The sequence below is a fragment of the Numenius arquata genome, chromosome 3 (assembly GCF_964106895.1).
Source record: "Numenius arquata chromosome 3, bNumArq3.hap1.1, whole genome shotgun sequence".
Classification (NCBI taxonomy): domain Eukaryota; kingdom Metazoa; phylum Chordata; class Aves; order Charadriiformes; family Scolopacidae; genus Numenius; species Numenius arquata.
The window spans coordinates 12,255,207-12,274,455 of record NC_133578.1 but is presented as its reverse complement, the minus strand read 5'-3'; the positions used below and the strand labels follow the sequence as shown (position 1 = coordinate 12,274,455).

At 38.8% G+C, this 19,249-nt stretch overlaps 1 protein-coding gene across 2 annotated transcripts in view; it reads right to left on the bottom strand.

The window, feature by feature from the left end:
- Nucleotides 1-19,249, bottom strand: part of MYLK (myosin light chain kinase) — a 218,319-nt gene that overhangs the window by 137,812 nt on the left and 61,258 nt on the right. For both annotated transcript variants that reach the window (XM_074145668.1, XM_074145670.1), the window contains exon 2: nt 18,231-18,388. In XM_074145668.1, coding sequence (XP_074001769.1) covers nt 18,231-18,388 — 158 coding nt within the window. The remainder of the gene's footprint in view (nt 1-18,230; nt 18,389-19,249) is intronic.

Here is a 19,249-nt window from a genome sequence, read left to right as displayed (position 1 = left end):
TTCTGTGAAGCTTTACAGAAATTGTACAAATAAAGCTGGTTTAGATTTTCCATCTGAAAATGTCTAGTTATGAGATGGTCACAAAACCAGATTTGCTTCATGCATGTGGTGAGAATTCAGAGAACAGCCAGAAGATACACTCTGGAGTGTACAAGCCTCATCAAGTGCAATACCTTAGCACATCATTAGGGCAAGCTTAGGGGGGCCTCCCAGACTGCGTGCAAGGCACTGTCTGGTTTAACCTTGTTGTTTGACATTTTACTGTAGCTTTCTACTTTTTATATTTTGGAAAACAGCAAACAAACATCCTTTATATGCTTCCGTGACATTCATGATTTTATAAACCTGTTTCAAATCCTTGTCCGCTTGTATTGTTCAAGCTGAAGAGTCTTTGTTTTTCAATTGGTGCTTGTACTAGGAGCCATGAAATACCTCAGATAACCCTTGTCAAATTTTCTGTCTCTTTTCTAGCCTGAGATAAGGACTCTAGCATCCCAAATGTGGGAACCCAAAGATTTCTAGATTGACAGAGCAGATGGTTGGGGCTTTTTTTCCTTCCAATTTTTTTTAACACTGTTTACTATTTTTCCCACCTTGAGCTGATTAGTCAGAGAGCCGTTCAGGACATGATCTCTCTTTTGAATAGCAATAGCTAATAAAAGTTGAACTAAGTATCTTTTATTTTTCTACTTTGTACTCAACAATGCCAAAAAGCATTTGATGTTTTATAGTCCAGGCACCAAACAGAATGAGATTCTTCTGCAGATGGCACCCTACCAATTTTACTTTTGACTCTTTAAAGTAGTTCTGCATTATCTGCAAATTTTGTTTTCTCACTATTCAACTCCTTTTTGTAGATTGCAGAGGTGCTGAACGCTACACACACTACCACAGTTCTGAAGGGGAATCAGCATTTATAGTACTCCCAGCAGGGAAGAATTTATGACCTATCTATGGAAGACATGGTCTGCTAACTGAAAAGCAGACAGCAGCTGCAGATCATTTCTTCTCCAATCTTTTACATTTAATCATATTTTTTGTAAAATTCAGTGTGGAGAGTTCCCAGAGGTGCATGGAGTATTGGCTTTGTGCTCAGTCACCAGAGTATAGCTGTTTGAATAAAGCATTGCTTTCCCAAGTACCATAACATCTACAGGTACATTTGTCCTAAATTATTTCTGAAGGACCCAAGTGGAATTTTAGAGCAGCACTGGGTGTCAAGTTGCTCTCAGTTTATTTAATTTTTAAGTTCAAACACCAGCCCCAATTAATGCAGCTCTTAAGAAAATGCTTAAGCCCTACTTATGTCTTGTGGAATCAATCACATGCATAGGTGCTATCCTAAATTAGATTTTATTTAATTTAAAGAATAAGTTTAAATTTATTACATTTAAAGTATGATTTTTATAGGAGTTTTCAGAAAGCCCCCAAATAACCCGAAACATCATTCAGATGAAATACAGAACACTGTCAAGGTGGACTCTGCCCTTTCCTAGCAGACATGAGGGGAACACACTGTATAGAGAAACACATTTCTGTGTAGCTGCAATGTCAATCAGCAAGCGAATGAGGGGTTGTAAACCTCTGTTACACTAATGGGGGCATTTTCACACAGGTGTTGCAGTCTCAAAGTGGCAGTGTTTTTTTGATGGAGCTTTAATAAATCATTCTACCAGCAGCAACATCTGCCTTTTTACTTTCCCCACATTGCAGCCAGCTGACCTGTAGCCATTAAGCACATGAGGAGAGTTTTATGCAAACCACCCATATAGCTCACCTGGACTTTTTTTTCCATACATACAAGTTTTCCGAACTTAAGATGGGATTATAAGTAGACTGAATCTCTGTCCATCTTCAGACCTATATTTATATTTAGTCATTGTGCAGTTTTTCCCCTTTTTAAAAAAGTTTGTCTAGGTTGGCAATTCAAAAGGAGTCAGACACCACAAACCTTGGATAAAGCCTAGGAGAAAGCTTAGGCTGTTTCCCCCATTGCCACCCAGATGCTGTCCTAGTTCCCTCCTACTTTCTTGTAGATGTTGCACATTTTTAGGAGTTACACTGGCACACAAAGATGACAAGGTCTCTGCAAAGCGGTGAAATTCCGACGCTTTGTCAAAGCAGGGGTGTGCAGCATACTGAGTTATGTACAAACTGAAGACAATTTCAGTTCCAAAATAGGTAGCTGTCATGTGGGAAAGTGTCACTGACTTCATGGCTGAGGATCTGAGACATGGAGACATCCAGAGATTTTGCCCAACTCATACTAAAAGGAAATTAGCTTTCCATATTTAGTAATGTTAGATCAAATAACCTGACCATGTACTTCCTCCTTGCCAACAAATTTGCTATTGCAGCAGTCAATGCAAAGACTGAGGTGAAGCTGCAGCACAGGAGGGCAGCTGTTCTTACCCTGAAAAATGACTGAAGCCATCAATACCTTATGAATGTGTTTGTATAAAGCTATCAAAGTGCACAGTATCAAGTAATAGTAAAGAGGGTCCAGACAAAATAGATCCAGAGGTCCAGAGTCCTGGTAGCAAAATAAGAAGCATGTAAAATAGTGTTAAAAATAAGAGAATTTTAACCTGCCACCATAGGAGAATGTGAGCAACATAACAAGATACAACTCTATCAGCTCTCAATAACTTCAATACTGTCATTCAGCTCTGCAGAGTAGAAGTGTCTGTAGAATGGGCCAAAAAGGCAAGGGCAAGCACAAGAGCTCTCAACAAAACAGGGATGATAAACTTTGCAGCCCTCTCTTGGGTGAAACTCTCATCAATTTCAATGAGAATTTTCTCTGCTTCTGAGTATCTCCTTAAAGAAAAAAAGGAGCAAACTGCAAAGAGGAAGCTTTCTTCCCATGGACCAAATGATGTTAAGGCCTTTTTAAAAGTGTTAAATTTTATGAGGTGCTGAATCGTTCGAATAGCTTAAAATGCCAAAAAATGCAAATGCAAAGAAATAGCTGATTTGTGTGTGTGGTTATGGGTCATTTAGGAATATGCAGTAAGAATGTAAATGACTTCAAAGGGAAACAACTGTGGTTGCTGAATGGAAATAAGGCTCTTGCTAATTGTTCCACATAGTCCCGCAAGCCTCTAAAATATGCTGGCTTTCCCTATTCTTCTCTTCCTCCCCATCTTTGGTGATTTCTGAATCAAGATGTCTATGAAATACTACTAAATGGAGCCGTTCCTTTAAGTCAGTAGCAATGAGTTCAGGAGCGTGCCAGAAGTTTCCCGATAGGACCAGTGTTCATTTCAGAGCAGCGGCAAACTTTGCTACAGAAAACAAGATTTTGAAGAATCAGACCAGAATTTCACTGTGGTGTGAGAGCTGTCAGAACAGGAGTTCATTCATTTCCACTTCAACAGGACAGCCTGATTTACTGTGTTTGCTGCCACTTTTGTTCATAAATTTTATTTGGCAGCACTAGAAGAAAGGCTGAAACATAAAACAGTTTAACACAATAAAAATAAATTGTTGGGAAGCTGTCTCCCCTCTTCCCAACACAGAGAGCTTAGTTTTTAACACTTGACAAAGATTTTTACTTTCAGTTGTGAATCCTTCGTTCAGTAACAGAGGTAGATAAAGATTGTTTAGACCAAGCACAAGCAGTAGGAAGCCCCTTGACAAGTACAGGATGAAATTAACACCGGCATTTCACTCTGTCATTAGCAAACTGTAGGTACGTCCCCACTTAGAAGGAAAACTGCAAACATTTAGCTGTTTTGTCTCACAGAACTGATCACAGAATCCAGACACTGAGCCACAACTTGAGACTGGGACATCATCGGGTCAAAAAACTCTGCTGATACCACATGAAAAAAGCAAAACTAAACAGCGTCAATTATTTTCAGAGCAACAATCCCTTCATAACAATAATATTTGGGGTTTGATTTGGCAGTCACTTTTAAAAGATGACAATCCACTCTGTTTCTTTCCTTTCTCAAGAGAATGATCATTATTCACTGTAATAACACTTGCAAAAAACTAATTTTTCCGTTGTATATTATTTCTGGAAGACTGAAAGATCATTTTTTTTGACTTACTGGTGCAAAGTTTCTGTCTTAATAGGACGTGAATTAATTTTACACATCACTGAATACTAGTGGCTCTATCTTCTTGTAGGAGCTATGCCCCTGACCAAAAGAGGTTCATATTTTCCTAGCTTGGGGATGCTGTTCTTAGGAATTCAATATCAATATATGCTATCAACAGGCAAGGAATCTCTATCAATTTACATAAGCACACATAGTATGCATGACCTACTGTGGAAAATTAATAAAAAGAGAAAATATGTGCTTTCTTTCTGTGCCCAAAACACACAGCTACTGGAAAATATGTCTGGAGCTATGAAATTCATAATTAAGGGCAACAATCCACATCTGGAATGTAAGGTGGTAACAAAAACTCTTTGCTCTGAATGAACATGCCCGTACTTTATCAATTTCCTGCCAGACAAGATTTATTTCCTGCAATTTAGGAGTCTGGCAGCGGCCACAGAAAATGCTAAAACTGGATTTTGTTGCTGAGTTGACTGCACAGTTGTATGTTCATTTAAAGACTGTCTACTGATAGTGACGAATGCTGCTGGCAAAGGCACTGCTCTGGATAGCTTATAAAAATTCTCCTCAGTTACGTGTACTGCTTCACTGTTAGTGCTACTTGGTAGGGCTGGCAAACGCACTGGGCATGAAATGTCATTTGTTTTAAATTTCATGAAAAAGTAGAACTGATGTGGTTACAAAGAGGTATAAAATGCAATATTGGATTGTAAAGATATGAATACATTAGACAGCCTAAACGTCTAGCATTTCTCATTGCGGTGCTTATTCTGCTACAGGCAACTTACTGCTATGCATTAAATAATTAAGACTTCCATACATAAGCCCATTGCAAAACATCAATAGCTCATTAGCAACCATCGGTGATGTTTTTATCCTGTAATAACCTGTAAAATCTGTAAGTTTTCCAGGCTTCACACATACTTTTTAAATAACATCTTAGCAGAGATAACTCATACAGAACAATATACAAACTGCTGTGTTTAAAAGAAAAATCAAGGGCTGAGCAACAACCATTTAAAGAAAAACCCCTCAAAGCACTAACTGAAACACTAAGTATAAATTGATGTGGCTATAAATTTCTAGTTCAACAGTTCAGAATAAATATTTATAGACATGCTGAGTTCAAGAGAAATTCTGTGGGCTTGCCTCTTCTTTCCAATGCTTTCTCTCAAAACTAAAATTACTGTGATCTTGGTAAGAGCAACACACACGTGCACTCAAAAATAGCTACACTTATTTAGGTTGTGGAAAAAGTGCTTACTCTGCATATGCTTTCAATAGAGCTCCGCTTAACTGCAGTTGCTAGCATTCCTATTGAGAGATCTGAACAAATCCAACATAATGTTTTCCATTAAACCTCTGAGTGTGTAATAGTCTCCTGAGCAGACAAATCTTTGTCTACACTTCTGTCCATTAGCATATCCCAACAGGCAAACAAACCAGCTTTTGTGTCAGGGCACCGAGGACCTAATTCTGGCATTGTGTTTTCATTAAGGGGTGCTCTTAATCCAGCAGCAGCCACCTAGATATTGGTGATATTTGCATCTACTGCAAATCTTTACTGTCTCTTTCAAATCAGAAGGTATTTATCTCCAACAAAGATAGAATTGTGTCTAAGGTGCTGGATGGGAATTGAACTTTTAGAAGACAGGGGTTCAGTTCTGAATCCAGGCATGTATTTCCGTGGGATCTCGCACAAACCAACAAATCTCACTGTGCCTTAGTACTCTACATGAATGTCAAGTGGGTAATGATTATTTCTTCTGTTGTCCTCTGACGGTCATCAGAGAAGGGTCTGACTCTAGATCGGCCTGTGTCTCCAGTTGAATTAGGCTGTTTAAGTGGTACCATGAAATAAGCAAAAATCAATACCATTTAACACAGTTCTCTAATCTGCATTTCCAAGATTTTATCATAATTTTTCTTCCAGTGCCCTGGCTTTTAACATAATTTTGTTTTGAAATATTTATATTTGCCTCCCTGTTGAGATGAACTGCTGAATTCTTCTTTTAAAAAGGAACACTAGAATTTATACAGACAAAAGAATTAAGCTTTAGTTTATCAAAGTCTTGTTCCAGGGTGTTCAAATAACAGAACATTTCTTTGTTCATTGTTTGCCTGATGAGTACAGGAATGTGATATAAACAAGTTAGATTTCAGATACGAGACACCAGATACTACTGTGTGTGGAGGAATGCTTTTACAAAATAGTGTGCATTACACTAATATTCTAAGCTTTGCAAGAACAATTTAAATAATACATGCACCATAACTATAGGCTTGCTTGTGTATTATAGGGCACGTGGAACGAATGGCAACCTCTCAAGCCACACAGTTACAATTTGACTCTACTGTGCAGCTAGAGGAAAATTACCATTCTGATTCAACATAAGTTGAGAGAGCACAGGGATGGATGAAATAAGCTCTACTCTGTCACCAAAAGCCAAGTAACCATGAACAGAATCATTTAATTTGTCAGTCTTTGCTTCTCCATTTTCTTTGGGCTACATGTGCAGATTGTTGTCATCTTTAAATGAAAACGTCTCGTATACATTACACGTTGGCATACAGTATGACTTTTAATTAGTATTTTAGTAAGATCAGCTGTTGTATTTATAATAAATAGTATATTCCATAGAGTAACACTTACTATACTATTTCGAAAAGGTGCAGAAAAGCAAGGAAAATTTAGAAAGATAGATAAAATAATTAATTTTTTCCATTTCACCTCATTCTGCACCTGAATTACAAAGCTTTCTATATAAGCAATAAAAACATGCACAGCTGACTTGGAATTTGTACCAGTTTTTGCCACAATATTTTCAGAAAACAAGGATTGCTTTGTTCTGTCTGGCTGCAGGTTTACAGCAATGTAGTGATTTACAGATAATAAAGCTATCTTCATCATCAGAAAGCCTAAAAAAAGATTTTTTTTTTTTTTTAAATGGTTCATTTCCAGGTTATCACTCTCTCATGCAGCGGTGTATATTCCTAAAATTCCTCTGAAGAAGAAAGGCATAAGAGCTTAGATCATCTCTAGAATCTCACTACCACGTATCCTTAATGTGGGAAGGCTAGCCCAGAGGTCAGGTTACTAACTTGTGAGTCAACATTCGATTTAATTCCCAACCAGTAACGTGGCTGTTAAGTCTCCTAGAAGAATAAATTCAACATATTTAGGCAGGCAATTCAAAGTCCTTACATTGTTCTAGTCATCTCAGGGACGACCAGTCAGTGGAATGCCTTGATTTTCTGGCTTCTAGCAGTGCAGAGAGCTTTGACACATAATCTCACAGCAACAGGAGTACCAGCGTCTCCCTCATCAAGCACTACCCCAACATATCAACATCTCTCCTCTTTCAAAGGTTATTTCCTCCACATAAAAGAAGAAAAAAAGAGATGCACATTCATGTGTGATACTTAACTACGAACTGGGATGAAGGCAGGTTTGTCTCCAGATACTAAGCAATGAACTCTGGCAGCTTAGGTGCAGAAATATGTGCTGCACCTGCAGAGATTCAGTAACCTCCAGTAACATAGTGAAAATGTTTTACAGACTGAACATTAAAACTGAACAGAGGAGCTATGGAACAGCAATCTGGCCTTGCCTACTGTACTTCTGACTGTACCCTCTGCTTGGATCCTGAACCTGGTTCACTGCTTGCCATTTCTGAGAGCATCAGTAGACCCTATAAGAGCACATGGCACTGTCTGCCGTGTTCAGAGCCTGTGAGACTGCAGCCCACTGGTGATGGCACAGCCTGTGCCTGGTTCACCCTTGGCTCCTGGCTCGCTTTCCTTTGGGGAGCGGCCAGCCCTTGCTGCTCCCTGTCAGACAGACTGGCTTCTCTCCTTCATGAATGGGTTGAATTGTACACGATTCACAGCAATGTTATTTTCTGTTCAGCATGCACTTAGATGCTAGGGAGTCCAGATGTTACATGTAAAAAAAAAAAAAGTATGCTGTCTGGTTTTGCCCAGTAGGTTTCCAAACTTCATACTATGTCCATGAGTGAAAAGAGCCAAGTAACATGTCAAAAGCAGAATTTTTTTGCTTTGGAGTCTAGGTGCTACAGTGAGTGTGGACTGAGCAAAACCGCAATGAGTAATGATGTGTTTTGATTATAAACCTTCTCCACATGTGGCCTTCTGCAAAGATTCTGAATGCATCATGCTTGCTGTCTGTTAATGACTACTTTCTTTTCCTACAGGGGAAAAGCAGAATTATAGCAAAAAGTGTGATTTAGTCTCATTTGGTGTAGTTTAGGTCAAACTCTCAGGGACACATTTACGAAGAGTGAAACACATACTTTGCTATTTTGCATGCTCTCACAGTTACATATGGCACTGAACCCCTGCCTGACCTTTGTGGTTTCATTAGCCAGATGAAGGCAAGGTGCTGGAGTAACGTTCAAACCTTGCTTATCATGGAAGAAGGCAAATATATTACTAGTTAGCCAAATGCACGTCTGATGATAAGTACTCCATCCTAAATTTTAGGCCAGCTAGAAAAATGAAATTTAAATGTTTTCCAGCATATTTCTGGAAGAAAAAAAAAAAAAACCAAAAAACAAAACACCCAAAAATCTTTTCCCGACTTCATCCCTCTCTCGCTACTGTTGGCTATTGCAGCACAAGGAAAAGAAAGGTAACCGCTCACAGTGCTCCAGTTAAAGGTCTCCTTTAACCTTTGAACCTATGATGACTGTGAAAGGACTCAAATGCACAATTCCCCAAAAAAGGACATTTAAAGCATCATAATGATAAGTTGCAATAAAGTTTCAAGTACTACTAAGAACATTTATATAAATAAGAAAGCACAATGCTACATGATGAGTTTTTATTGCCAATGGAATTGACCCCAAGACAGACTTAGGCACTGGCCCAGAGGAGCAAGGGAGAGTTGCCTGGAAAAGATGATGATATTTTTCAAATTAAAAGCAGAATTGAAGAATCTAATAAACCTTTGTTGAAATTTGAGAGATTCATGATTAACCATCATGGGACAAGAAAAATAAGACGAATTATACTGACCACTTCTACCCTGACTTACACCAACTCCATCTCTGAATATATTTTTTTCAGCTATTTAGGATATGCTGATTAGCTGTTTCTCTCTTGAAGAGATTGTCTTCTATTCCTTTTTCATACATTTTTATCTTATCATCCGTAAACAGTGGACTTTATGATTAATCATGGTATTTATTCCATCATTGCTTTTGTAAAAGACTGAACCTCCTTTATACCACAACATGAATATTTTATATCTCCTGTTCCTCTGCAAATTTGTCGATACATAATTTAAGAAATTTTTTCTCTGATGTCTATTCAAAGACTATAGAAAAATAGCAAGTCCAGAAATCGCTACTAATGAAGTAAATTTTCTTCAAAATCAACCCTATAGATATCCCTCTGGATAAATCCTTAAACACACACACTTGCCTTCTTTAGCTGATACAAAACTGTGCTTTGCAAGGATACATCACAGTAGTGAGTGATCACAAAACAGATCTACAATAAAATTTTCAGGGTCAACAGTTTGTTGGTTCCCCCAGTTCGAACTGGGAACAGGTAGATGCAATTAAATCACACAGAATTTTATTGTTAGGTTCCTCATGTGATTTAATCGCTTCCATCTCAAAGACCAAAATATTTGGAAACACTTTACAGACAAAGTAAAGACAGACAGACAAAGTGGTGACCAAAAGCAGCACAAATACATGTCCTGGCTTTAGCTAAAACAATCCTGGTTTGGGTATATATATACTACACAAAATAATAAAATTCTCTTTAGCTTTGGTACATACATTTAAAAAAATTCTATTATTAATCTTATTACTATGATTATTGTTAAAAAAAAATGGGTTTGATGTTCCTTTAATTACATCAGTCAGCACCAAAACAACCAAGAATAGGGACCCAGTTGTTCTGCCATTGCACAGAGCAGCAGAGAACTCCTGTCCCCAACTGGTTATAGATAAGCTCTTAAGGTGAGAAAGGAGACAGAAAGCAAACAGAGTAACAAATATGACAGTGGCAAAAAGCACACTTCTTCCACAGTCTGGGGGTGGGTGGGTTACTGTAAACAGGATCAGTTGTACAAAAAACTCAACCCTGAGAAATGGCAACCCAGAATAGCGATACTGTATGTCCAGTCTTCCTCAGTAATGGCCTCTTTCCTGCTTAGAAATTTTGTCGGGGTGGAATTTGGGGATATTCAGCATTGTCTAATATTTCTGAACGTCTGGCCTTTTGGAGCAGCTCTGTAAAAGGTCTGACCAAACTTTTCTGCAGAACATCCAGGAATCTTGGCTGCTGCCTCAGCACATGCACAGGTCAGTTGCATGGGAGGGTGTACCAAGTCCAGCACTTTTGAGAATCATCACACCCCCTGCACACAGGCTACACAAGGAATGTTTAAATACTTCTACCTGGAAAGTTTTGAGTATAATGATGACAGCTATAGGTGACAAGGGGACAGGTATGAAGTGAATTTATGAGTTAAAGAGACAGAGACAGAATTTGAGCTCACAGACCACCACTCTTGTCTAAAACCTAGAAATTTCTTGAGCAGCATCTTGCACTCCTGCATTTTTTTCCAACGGACATTGCATACGCAAGGCAGGGAAAATGGGTGTCAACACATAGGTGCTTGTGTCAGTTGATGAAGAGAAGCGTATTTGAATGATTCTGGGAGTAGATGACACTGTAGGGGGCAGAAATTTTGAATCCCACCTTAATGACTTCCCAGAAGAGCAGCCACTCCCACTTTGCCCTTGTCTAAAGCTGAAACCATTGAGCCACTGTTTCTATATGCCAAAACAGAGTTATATACAATAAGATAAACCCAAATAAAATAATGCATGCATTACTCGTGAGAATATGTAAATGGATAAAAAAACCACCACTGTGGTAAGTGAATATAATGGGAGGTCAATTACACCAAGGAAGAAGTAGTAGCAGTAGAAGATCCAAACAGAAAAAAGATGTGCAATAAGGTGTTCATAGCCACCTAATGTGTGTTTATTTTCATTTTTTATTTCAGCTGCCTATATGTTTGATATAAAATGTTTCACTAACTTGTGAATGCACCACAATTTTCCCCAAGAATGCTCACTGACATCTGGAAAGAAAAATCAAATAAAATCTCCAGTCAAATTGATAACTTTTTCAATTGTTTACTCCCAAAAACATACCTCAGTGTTTTGTATCAGGTTTCTGGGAGTACCATTGTGAATGGTAGGTGTTACAGATCAGCTCAAGTCCTCCCACAGCATTAACTTTTATCAGACAATTGTCTCCCATGAAAACATGTATCTTTCCCGAGTTTCTTCCTCATACGGCTCAGAACAGGCACCCCTCCAGAAAGTTTAGGTCCAAAACCACCAGCAGCTTCGTGCAATTAGCTGCCCAGTACATTTTGTAACAGCAAACATCTCATGCCAACAACAAAGGATTTTGTGCCATGTCATCATCCTCTGTCATTATATGGGCTTCTCTCATTTCAGATCCCGCCACCTCAAATCTAGACATACAGTGTAATTAAAGCCTACTTCTGGAGTGCCTGCTGATGAGTCTTGGAAATGGAGCACACATTGCAAAGGGAAGATAGCAAAGGTTTTGCCATGCAAAGCTGGTGCAGCAGCCACAGTAAAACAAACTGGTTAGAACTGTTTTTCCATTAGCAGGTAGTTGAAAGGATCTACAAATGCCGTAGGAGGTGTTTCTCTTCAATGCTTCTTTTAATGCTTCCCTACTCTTTATCTCTTAACACACCACATAAACGGGTCTCCCCTCTATCTCAGAACAGATGGCAGAATCGCTGTCAATCTTCCCATTGCCTCTTGTTTCTCATTGCTTAATGACAGTTTGTTTTCTCAGGTACAATGTTTCAGAGTATCTGTGTAACCAGCAGCAGCAAAAGCAGCTCAAAAGTTGGCAAGCTGATGCACATCATTGGACTTAACTGATTTGAACAGAGTCAGAAGGGTTGTTGCAACAGCAGGGTGGTAGAAGGACAAATCGAAAGCACATTTAAAAGGGACAGGATTTGGCATCTACCTGGCTTGCCTTAAAATTTACCATCCAGCTCCCTTACCCGGAGGGGGATGGAAGGAAAAGAGCAGAAAAGTAACTACTCAATGGGTAGCAAACTGAACTAAGTACCCCAACATCTACTCAGAGTATGAACTACGTGTCAATACATGCAATCTAGCTCCGTGGGATTAGAATATCAGACTAGATTTAGTAGTTTGATATCTTGGTTCTGGCAATGGACCATATATGATGGCTCACATGAAGCAGAAAAACAACTCATACTGCACTGTTGCCAACTGTGCAATGCTTTATCCAAGGAGAAAAATCCTTCCCTGACCTCTAGGCAATCAGTCTGTGGTCTGTAACATGACATTTGGCTGTTCCTCTCAAGCAGAGCTGTAGCACAACTATTCTTTAAGCTCATAAAATTAATGACCGTCAATATTACCCTCAAAAATTATACATGTGTGCAGCCAAAGTAGGTTGAGTTAATTGCCTGCTGCAATCAGAGGTTAATATCACTCTGGACAGGGAAAGGTTTGTTGGAAACTGTCAGTTCTTTGACATGTCATTTTTTGCTGCTTGACACTCAGTGACATTACAGTAAGGAACCAGAAGTGACATGACGTATTTTTTTCATGTAGTATGTCTATTGCTATTTCAGTTCAGCAAAATTATGTGTGGGCAGCTAATCACATAGTTATCAACTAAAAATGCTTGTTTTGGGCAACCAACTTAATTTTTTTTTAAAGCAACAACCCTGCTGCAGACTATTTTATTGGTCTCAGAACCCAAAGCTTAAAATAGGGAGGGAAAGATCAAGAGAATGTGGTTCAGTGGTTAGAGAACAGTAATGATTCTTATTTTTAGTTCTGAGTGTCTCCATCAGTTTTACTGCAGAAACCCAAGTAAGTCCCTCTATGCCTTAAAGTACCTTCCTGTACAGAAGTTAACATGGATGAGGGAAACCTGGATAAGAGCACTGACATTCACTGACTTCTTATGTGGGCAGAGTCCAGATCCCTGCTGGGGTAAGTCCATCCTGTTGCTCCATTCACCTACACACATCACCAGGACTTCAGAGTCCCAGTATTTATTTTCCTTCTGCCACAGAAAGCCAACCTGCTTTCTAAGACTTCCCCAGACAGTCATGAAAGAACTTTTCAGTGCTTCTAAACACAGAAAGGGAATCGGAGAATTAGCTTGCCATCTTAATACACACAGGGCAAGGCTTACAAACCCAAGCAAAGGTTGAACCTGACTCTTAGCACTATGATGGGCCAATTCAGGCTGAGAGCAACACTTAAATTGTGGACATAGATGGATGCGGAGTGGAGACAGGGCAACATTTAAATAACTGCTAGGTTCTACAATGGAGACATATTTTCCCCTCTAAACAGTTACAGTGGTAACTTATAGCTGGATAAAGCTGTCCACCACCCAGAAGTCAAATTTCTAAGTACAAAGGAGGAGGCCTTCTCAAAATTATGGAGTTTGAGACATAAGACACGCTTCAGTCTTAAGTCACTGAGCTTGTGGTCTCTGAAAGACCAGTAAGCAGGATACTATGAAATCAGGTAGGCAAAAAATCATGCAAAGTTGTGGAAATGTGTGGCCATACTCTGCCCATCACAAGAAATGGAAAAACTTGTAGAGATTTGCAAATTTCAGTGAAAAATCATTCCAGGTGCTCTGCCCAGCACTCATACTAATATATACTTACCATCCTCATGAGCTTTAGGAAAATCTATCAAAATTCATGGAAATGTTTAAAAGCTTTATTCCTTTTGACTGTATGGAAAGTTATACTATTTGCATCTGTATTGGTCTATTGTGACGTTTTGAACCTTTGCTATAGAACAGTGCAGCTGGGTTCATAGAGTGAGAGACTGAAACAAATTAAGTTTTAAACTAGATATATGGCTAATGATCTTGTACTTGTAGGTCAGCATAGTAATGTGCTCCATGTCGTAATTAAAGTATCCTGCACAGTTTCAGAAAGTGAAATTTAGAAAAACTCAAAGTCTGAAAGAGTTTGATAGGATACTGTGCTTGGATTATGAATTGACCAAATGTTAACAGCAGCATCAAAATACCACCTTGCCTGATAATTTACAGATGCTCGTTCAGGTGCTATTGCTGAAAAGGATTGCCCTGTCCAGTCCTGTGGCACTTGCTACAGGAACCCCCATGATATTTGCTACAAAGAAAAGAATCTCCTTCATTAGTATGCCATTGAGCATTATAAAATCCAGTGATGTTCAGATGAATTAGAAAGATAAAGATATAAAATTCACAATTTAATGTTTCAAAGCACTGATAAATATTCCAGTGATTAATACAACAGAGAAAGAAACCATTTAAAACAAAGCCTGGTAACATTTTGGCCTGCTCTTCTTTTCCAAGAATATCTTAAAGGCTCTGTCAGACAGGCCACAATGCCTTAGCACAGGGCACGAGGTTACCACCCTGAGATGTTCACCTCACACGTGATGTGAAACTGAAGAGCAGCACATCGAGCAATTCCTAACAAGCTGGGAACCCACAACACAATTTCATAATATTCTGGGATGGTTTTCTTAAAAATCACCTCAGGAATTGATTGATAAACAACTGAGATGTCCATGTAGCAGATGTATGGGGAGCATCTAGGGAAGGTAACCTTGCCTTTGCCTTACTAAGTGGTTCCACCTCTCAGTCAGTGCTCCAGGCCAAAAATCATGCTCATATACTTGAAAGATGATGAACTTTTTACACTGACGTCACATTGGAAAACAGATCTGCAGCCAGATATAGATAAACTTGCTGAGATTTTAGTAAGAAAACCAGCATGATAGCAGGAGGAACAGAAAAAAAACCCCAAAGAATTCCTGTTAATGGCAACTACAGTTCCTTTCTGCCTCCAATTTCCTACATTTATGGGCTATTTCTCAATTTCTGCACTCTCCTTGATCTTGAATTGCCATTTCACACAACTTATCTTACTTGCCTCTGGAAATAAAAGTGACAAGTTTGATTCTGGGGCCCTCTCTTACTTTTTCACTTAATAAGACTACAAGATCATCACAATATCAGATTTATATCCTGTCTTGGATTCTCAAAATGTTTGTTCTTTCTGATAATATAAATTCCACCGCAGAGGAACTCTTTGAAGAAAATCTCTCGTCTAGCCATTTTTAAAGCTTTTTATTTTTCTTTAGCCTGAGTCTAGTTTAATATTTACACTGTGTGATGAAGCAGAGTATCAGCAACAAACCATCATAACATCTGTAGCCTATTTTCCAGGATAGAAAAACCTAAGTGTGTTCAGTAGCTACTTCTATTACTAAATCTTAATAAATTGGTTTTATTAAGATTGTCCTTCTGAACAGGTCCAATATCCTTCTGAACCTCTGGAACATTAAAGTGACAGAAGAAGCCACATTGTACGAAGCAGTTGAAGACAGACCCAGATGACACAAGCTCTGCAGGCTGCTGCAGTTATTAGGTGACAGTATCCTTTCAAACTGTACTGTTGTGTTCCCTCTCCCCCTGCCCATGTTACTAGACTTAGAGAACAAAATACTCATTTGAACCCACCTCTTATAAACAACAGAACCAAACACAACCTCCTCAACCACGTTACATTACAAACAACAGATCACAGACCCAATTTTAATAGTCAGTATTGTAATTAAAAACCTATTTTTTCTTGCATAAGATAATAAGGAGAACATGTTATGCTGCATTACTCTTACAATTACAACAATGTAGCTTGTTCCTCCTCCACATTTCCCTCCCCGAAAAATATTAAAAAAAATTAAAAATTGCAAATTCGAATCTCAGCCTCCAGCTAGGGTGGATTCCAGGGAATTTGGAACTAATTCACAATGATAAAGATTGGCTGGTTTATGTCTTCAGCTGTGTTAACATGTTTCTTCTCACCTGTGTTAGCTGACAGAGGTAACCAAAGTTCCTCCAGGACAGCAAGCTGGACTGAACAAAAACCCAGGCAACGCTCCATGCATAGTGAGAGGCTGAAGGGCCAAAGACAGTAGCTGTGATTGCATCATCTTGGTTTGCCAAACCGTTAAGGAAGGCTACTTGCCACAAAGTAATTGCAGATCTCACATGTATTTCAGCAAAGCTGTGCTTTTAACGTTTCGCACCTACAAAAGCACTTTGAGCATTAAAGGTTTATTTCAGCTATACAACATGCATATAACTTGTATATTATCATCCCCATTTTAAGAATGGAAAATTAAATGTTTCATCCACGCTCATATGGCAGAACTGAAATTTAGATTTTCATCAAGTAGGTTCAATCCAGGACTTCAATCAAAGCTTTGTTCCTTCAAGGAACTTAGGCCTGTCATTTTAATTAGTATTGAATTTGTGCATTTTCTCCAAGCTATTAAAAAAACCCCTCAGACTTTACCCTTCCAGCCTTCAAAGTGACTTTAAAAAGGGGGTAGATGTCCCCGAAAAATTAACACTTTAAAATCAGATCTGAAAAAAATGCAAAGCAGTGATGACATTCTAGCTTGCAGCTCATTATATTTTATAATTGCTTCCATTTGACTAATAATAAAAAGTCTGCAGAGTGCACTAAAAATTGGAAATATCCCACTTGAGCTTTTAATGAGGAAACATGAGAAATGTAAAACCAACTCTTAGCAACATCATATGCTTCAACTTTGATTTCACTGAATTGTTATTGTTAGCTAGAGTGTTGTCTGGAAGAACCGGTCAGAGTTAGAATAGTATTGTGCATAGCCGTCACATGCATAAAGTAGCAACATGTCAATTTTCCACTATCTGCAACAAAGGAAGGAGGAGGAGTTAAAAACAGTAAGGAAGGAAATGCTCACTAGGACTAGCCAATGTCATACACACAGGGTTTCTGACTGGTGACTTAAAATCACAATAAAAATAAGCTAATTTTTAAAAAAGTCTTTCTAAAGGTTTGATAAAAAACTGGTTTAAACACTTTCATTGAAATTATCAGCTTTCTACCAAAAATGTCAAATTTTCTTCAAAAAGACAAATCCAAGAAGAACTTCTGAGTTTTGGTTTTACATTTAAAAATTTATATACTCCAAAATTTTTTTTTCTGCTCAGGTCCTGTTGAAAAATCCCAGTTCCAGGCCTGTGTTTGCATAAACAAATAAGGGAAATATCAGATGCCCTCTACCAGCCCTCTGTTCAAGTTAGTTTCAGAAGTTTTGAATTTCCCAAATTCCTTCTAGCCCTTGCTTTTGTTACAGTAAAGCTCTGTCAGACAAGTCCCACCACTTCAAAAATTAAAAGTGCGGTCAGTTTGATGATTCAGCTGTCAGCATATGATCAGAGCATGACACGGACAGAAGGAAGCTGAAAGGGCTGAGAGAGAAAACTGGCAGCTCCAGGAGAAAAAAAAAAAAAAAAAAAAAAAAAAAGAGTTAAGTGAGGAGAAAGAAAGATAGCTAGAACAAGGAAAAGATCATACCAGGATTGAAGCTTGAAAGAAATACAGATGCCAGTAAGCACAATTCAATATCCCAAGCGTGAGCGGTAGGGGAGAACCTGGGATCCACACCCCACTACACACCCTTTTAAACCCCTTGAGTTAACAAGTCTCCTTGAACAAATCAATCTTTCCTCTGAAAATGCTCTTTTTGTTTCAGATTAACAACATGTAGGGCAGGTGGTGCAGATACAAAAGTGTCTCTACTCTCTTCACAGATTCCTAGCTCAGCTACTAGGAAGAACATGCTGTAGCAGCGTTAGGTTTGAGTTACACGTGAAGTTTCATGAAAAGGCAGATTTGGGATGCAGGGAGATGAATATGCAGTAGGAGAATATGTACTCTCCAATTAGAGACAGATCTTGAAGCAGTTTTCCACTGATGCTACGCTCCCTGCCTGGCATGGTCAGCTATGTTATAACTAGCACATACTCAGGTTTTGCAACGCTCCCCTCTACTCAGAAACAGACCTGTAATGCTCCTGTCTCCTCAGGAGGGTAAACACTGGTGTCCTCTTCTTGAGTAAAGGTTCCACATTGCAGATGCAACTTCACTATCTTTACAGGCCCCTAGGCAGCTTCAGGAAAGGGAAAAACCAAATGGAGAAGCAGACCATCATCTCTGTTTCTTACCTTCCCCTCAAATCTTGCTGTGGCTCCCAGCTGCACTCGGATATTCCGAGGAGGAAGAGTAAATGCTGGTGCTTCAGCAGGGACAGGGGGGCTGAGCGTCAGGGAGGTTTTGGAGACTCGAGTAGATGTCACCAGTTTTACATCCCCCATGATGTGGCCTTTAAAAGAGAAACAAGTGGTAATATTGAAGTTATGACGATTACTTACATTACAGTAATAGCTAAGAATCAGATCAGGAACAGACTGTTCTCTGTGTGTGCTATATTCATATACACAGTAAGAGTCTTCTGACTAAGGTGACAAGTGCTGCTTCCTAGGTGGGGAACTGAGACCCAGGAAGATTGCCTGGTGTGCCTACAGTTGCAGTCAGGGTCACAGCCTTGGGCTGAACTCAGTTTGAACTCTGAAGTCCCAGGCCAGAACCTTAACCAAAGAGTCATCCTTTACAACTGTATTAAAAGCTAATAACTTATTTCAGGAAGATATTTTCACAACGTGACTTTGATTTTCCTGGCCTGGAATACACCAAAATCAATAAGTCTCAGAAGTAGAGCCAGCATTAAACAAGTACTTATGAAATAAAAAGACCTCTGTTTGCACTGGATATAAGTTTCAAGCAGGAATGTGGAAAATCTGATTTTTCATACCATGCTTTCAAGATCTTAAGAAATACCTGGATATCTCTCTCCAAAGTACGTCTAGTACATAACAAATACTTTTGCAGAAATTCCAAGTCTGTACTTTACTGCAAATTCTTCTACAGCCCATAGTCTAGTAAAATAACATGGAGACCAAATTTCATAATGCTACAAAAATGGCATTTTAGAGACCTCATTACAGATATCTGCTCCAGAGGTGATTCTTCTGCTACACATTTCATACTCCCCAACAGAAAGCAAGAATTATTGTATTTTTGAAAACTAAAATTTCAGTTTTTTCAGAAAAAGTAGTAGCTGATCCTAGTACTAATTCCTTGAATCATCTATGTAAATTAGAAGCCCCACTGTAAAATGCCTATT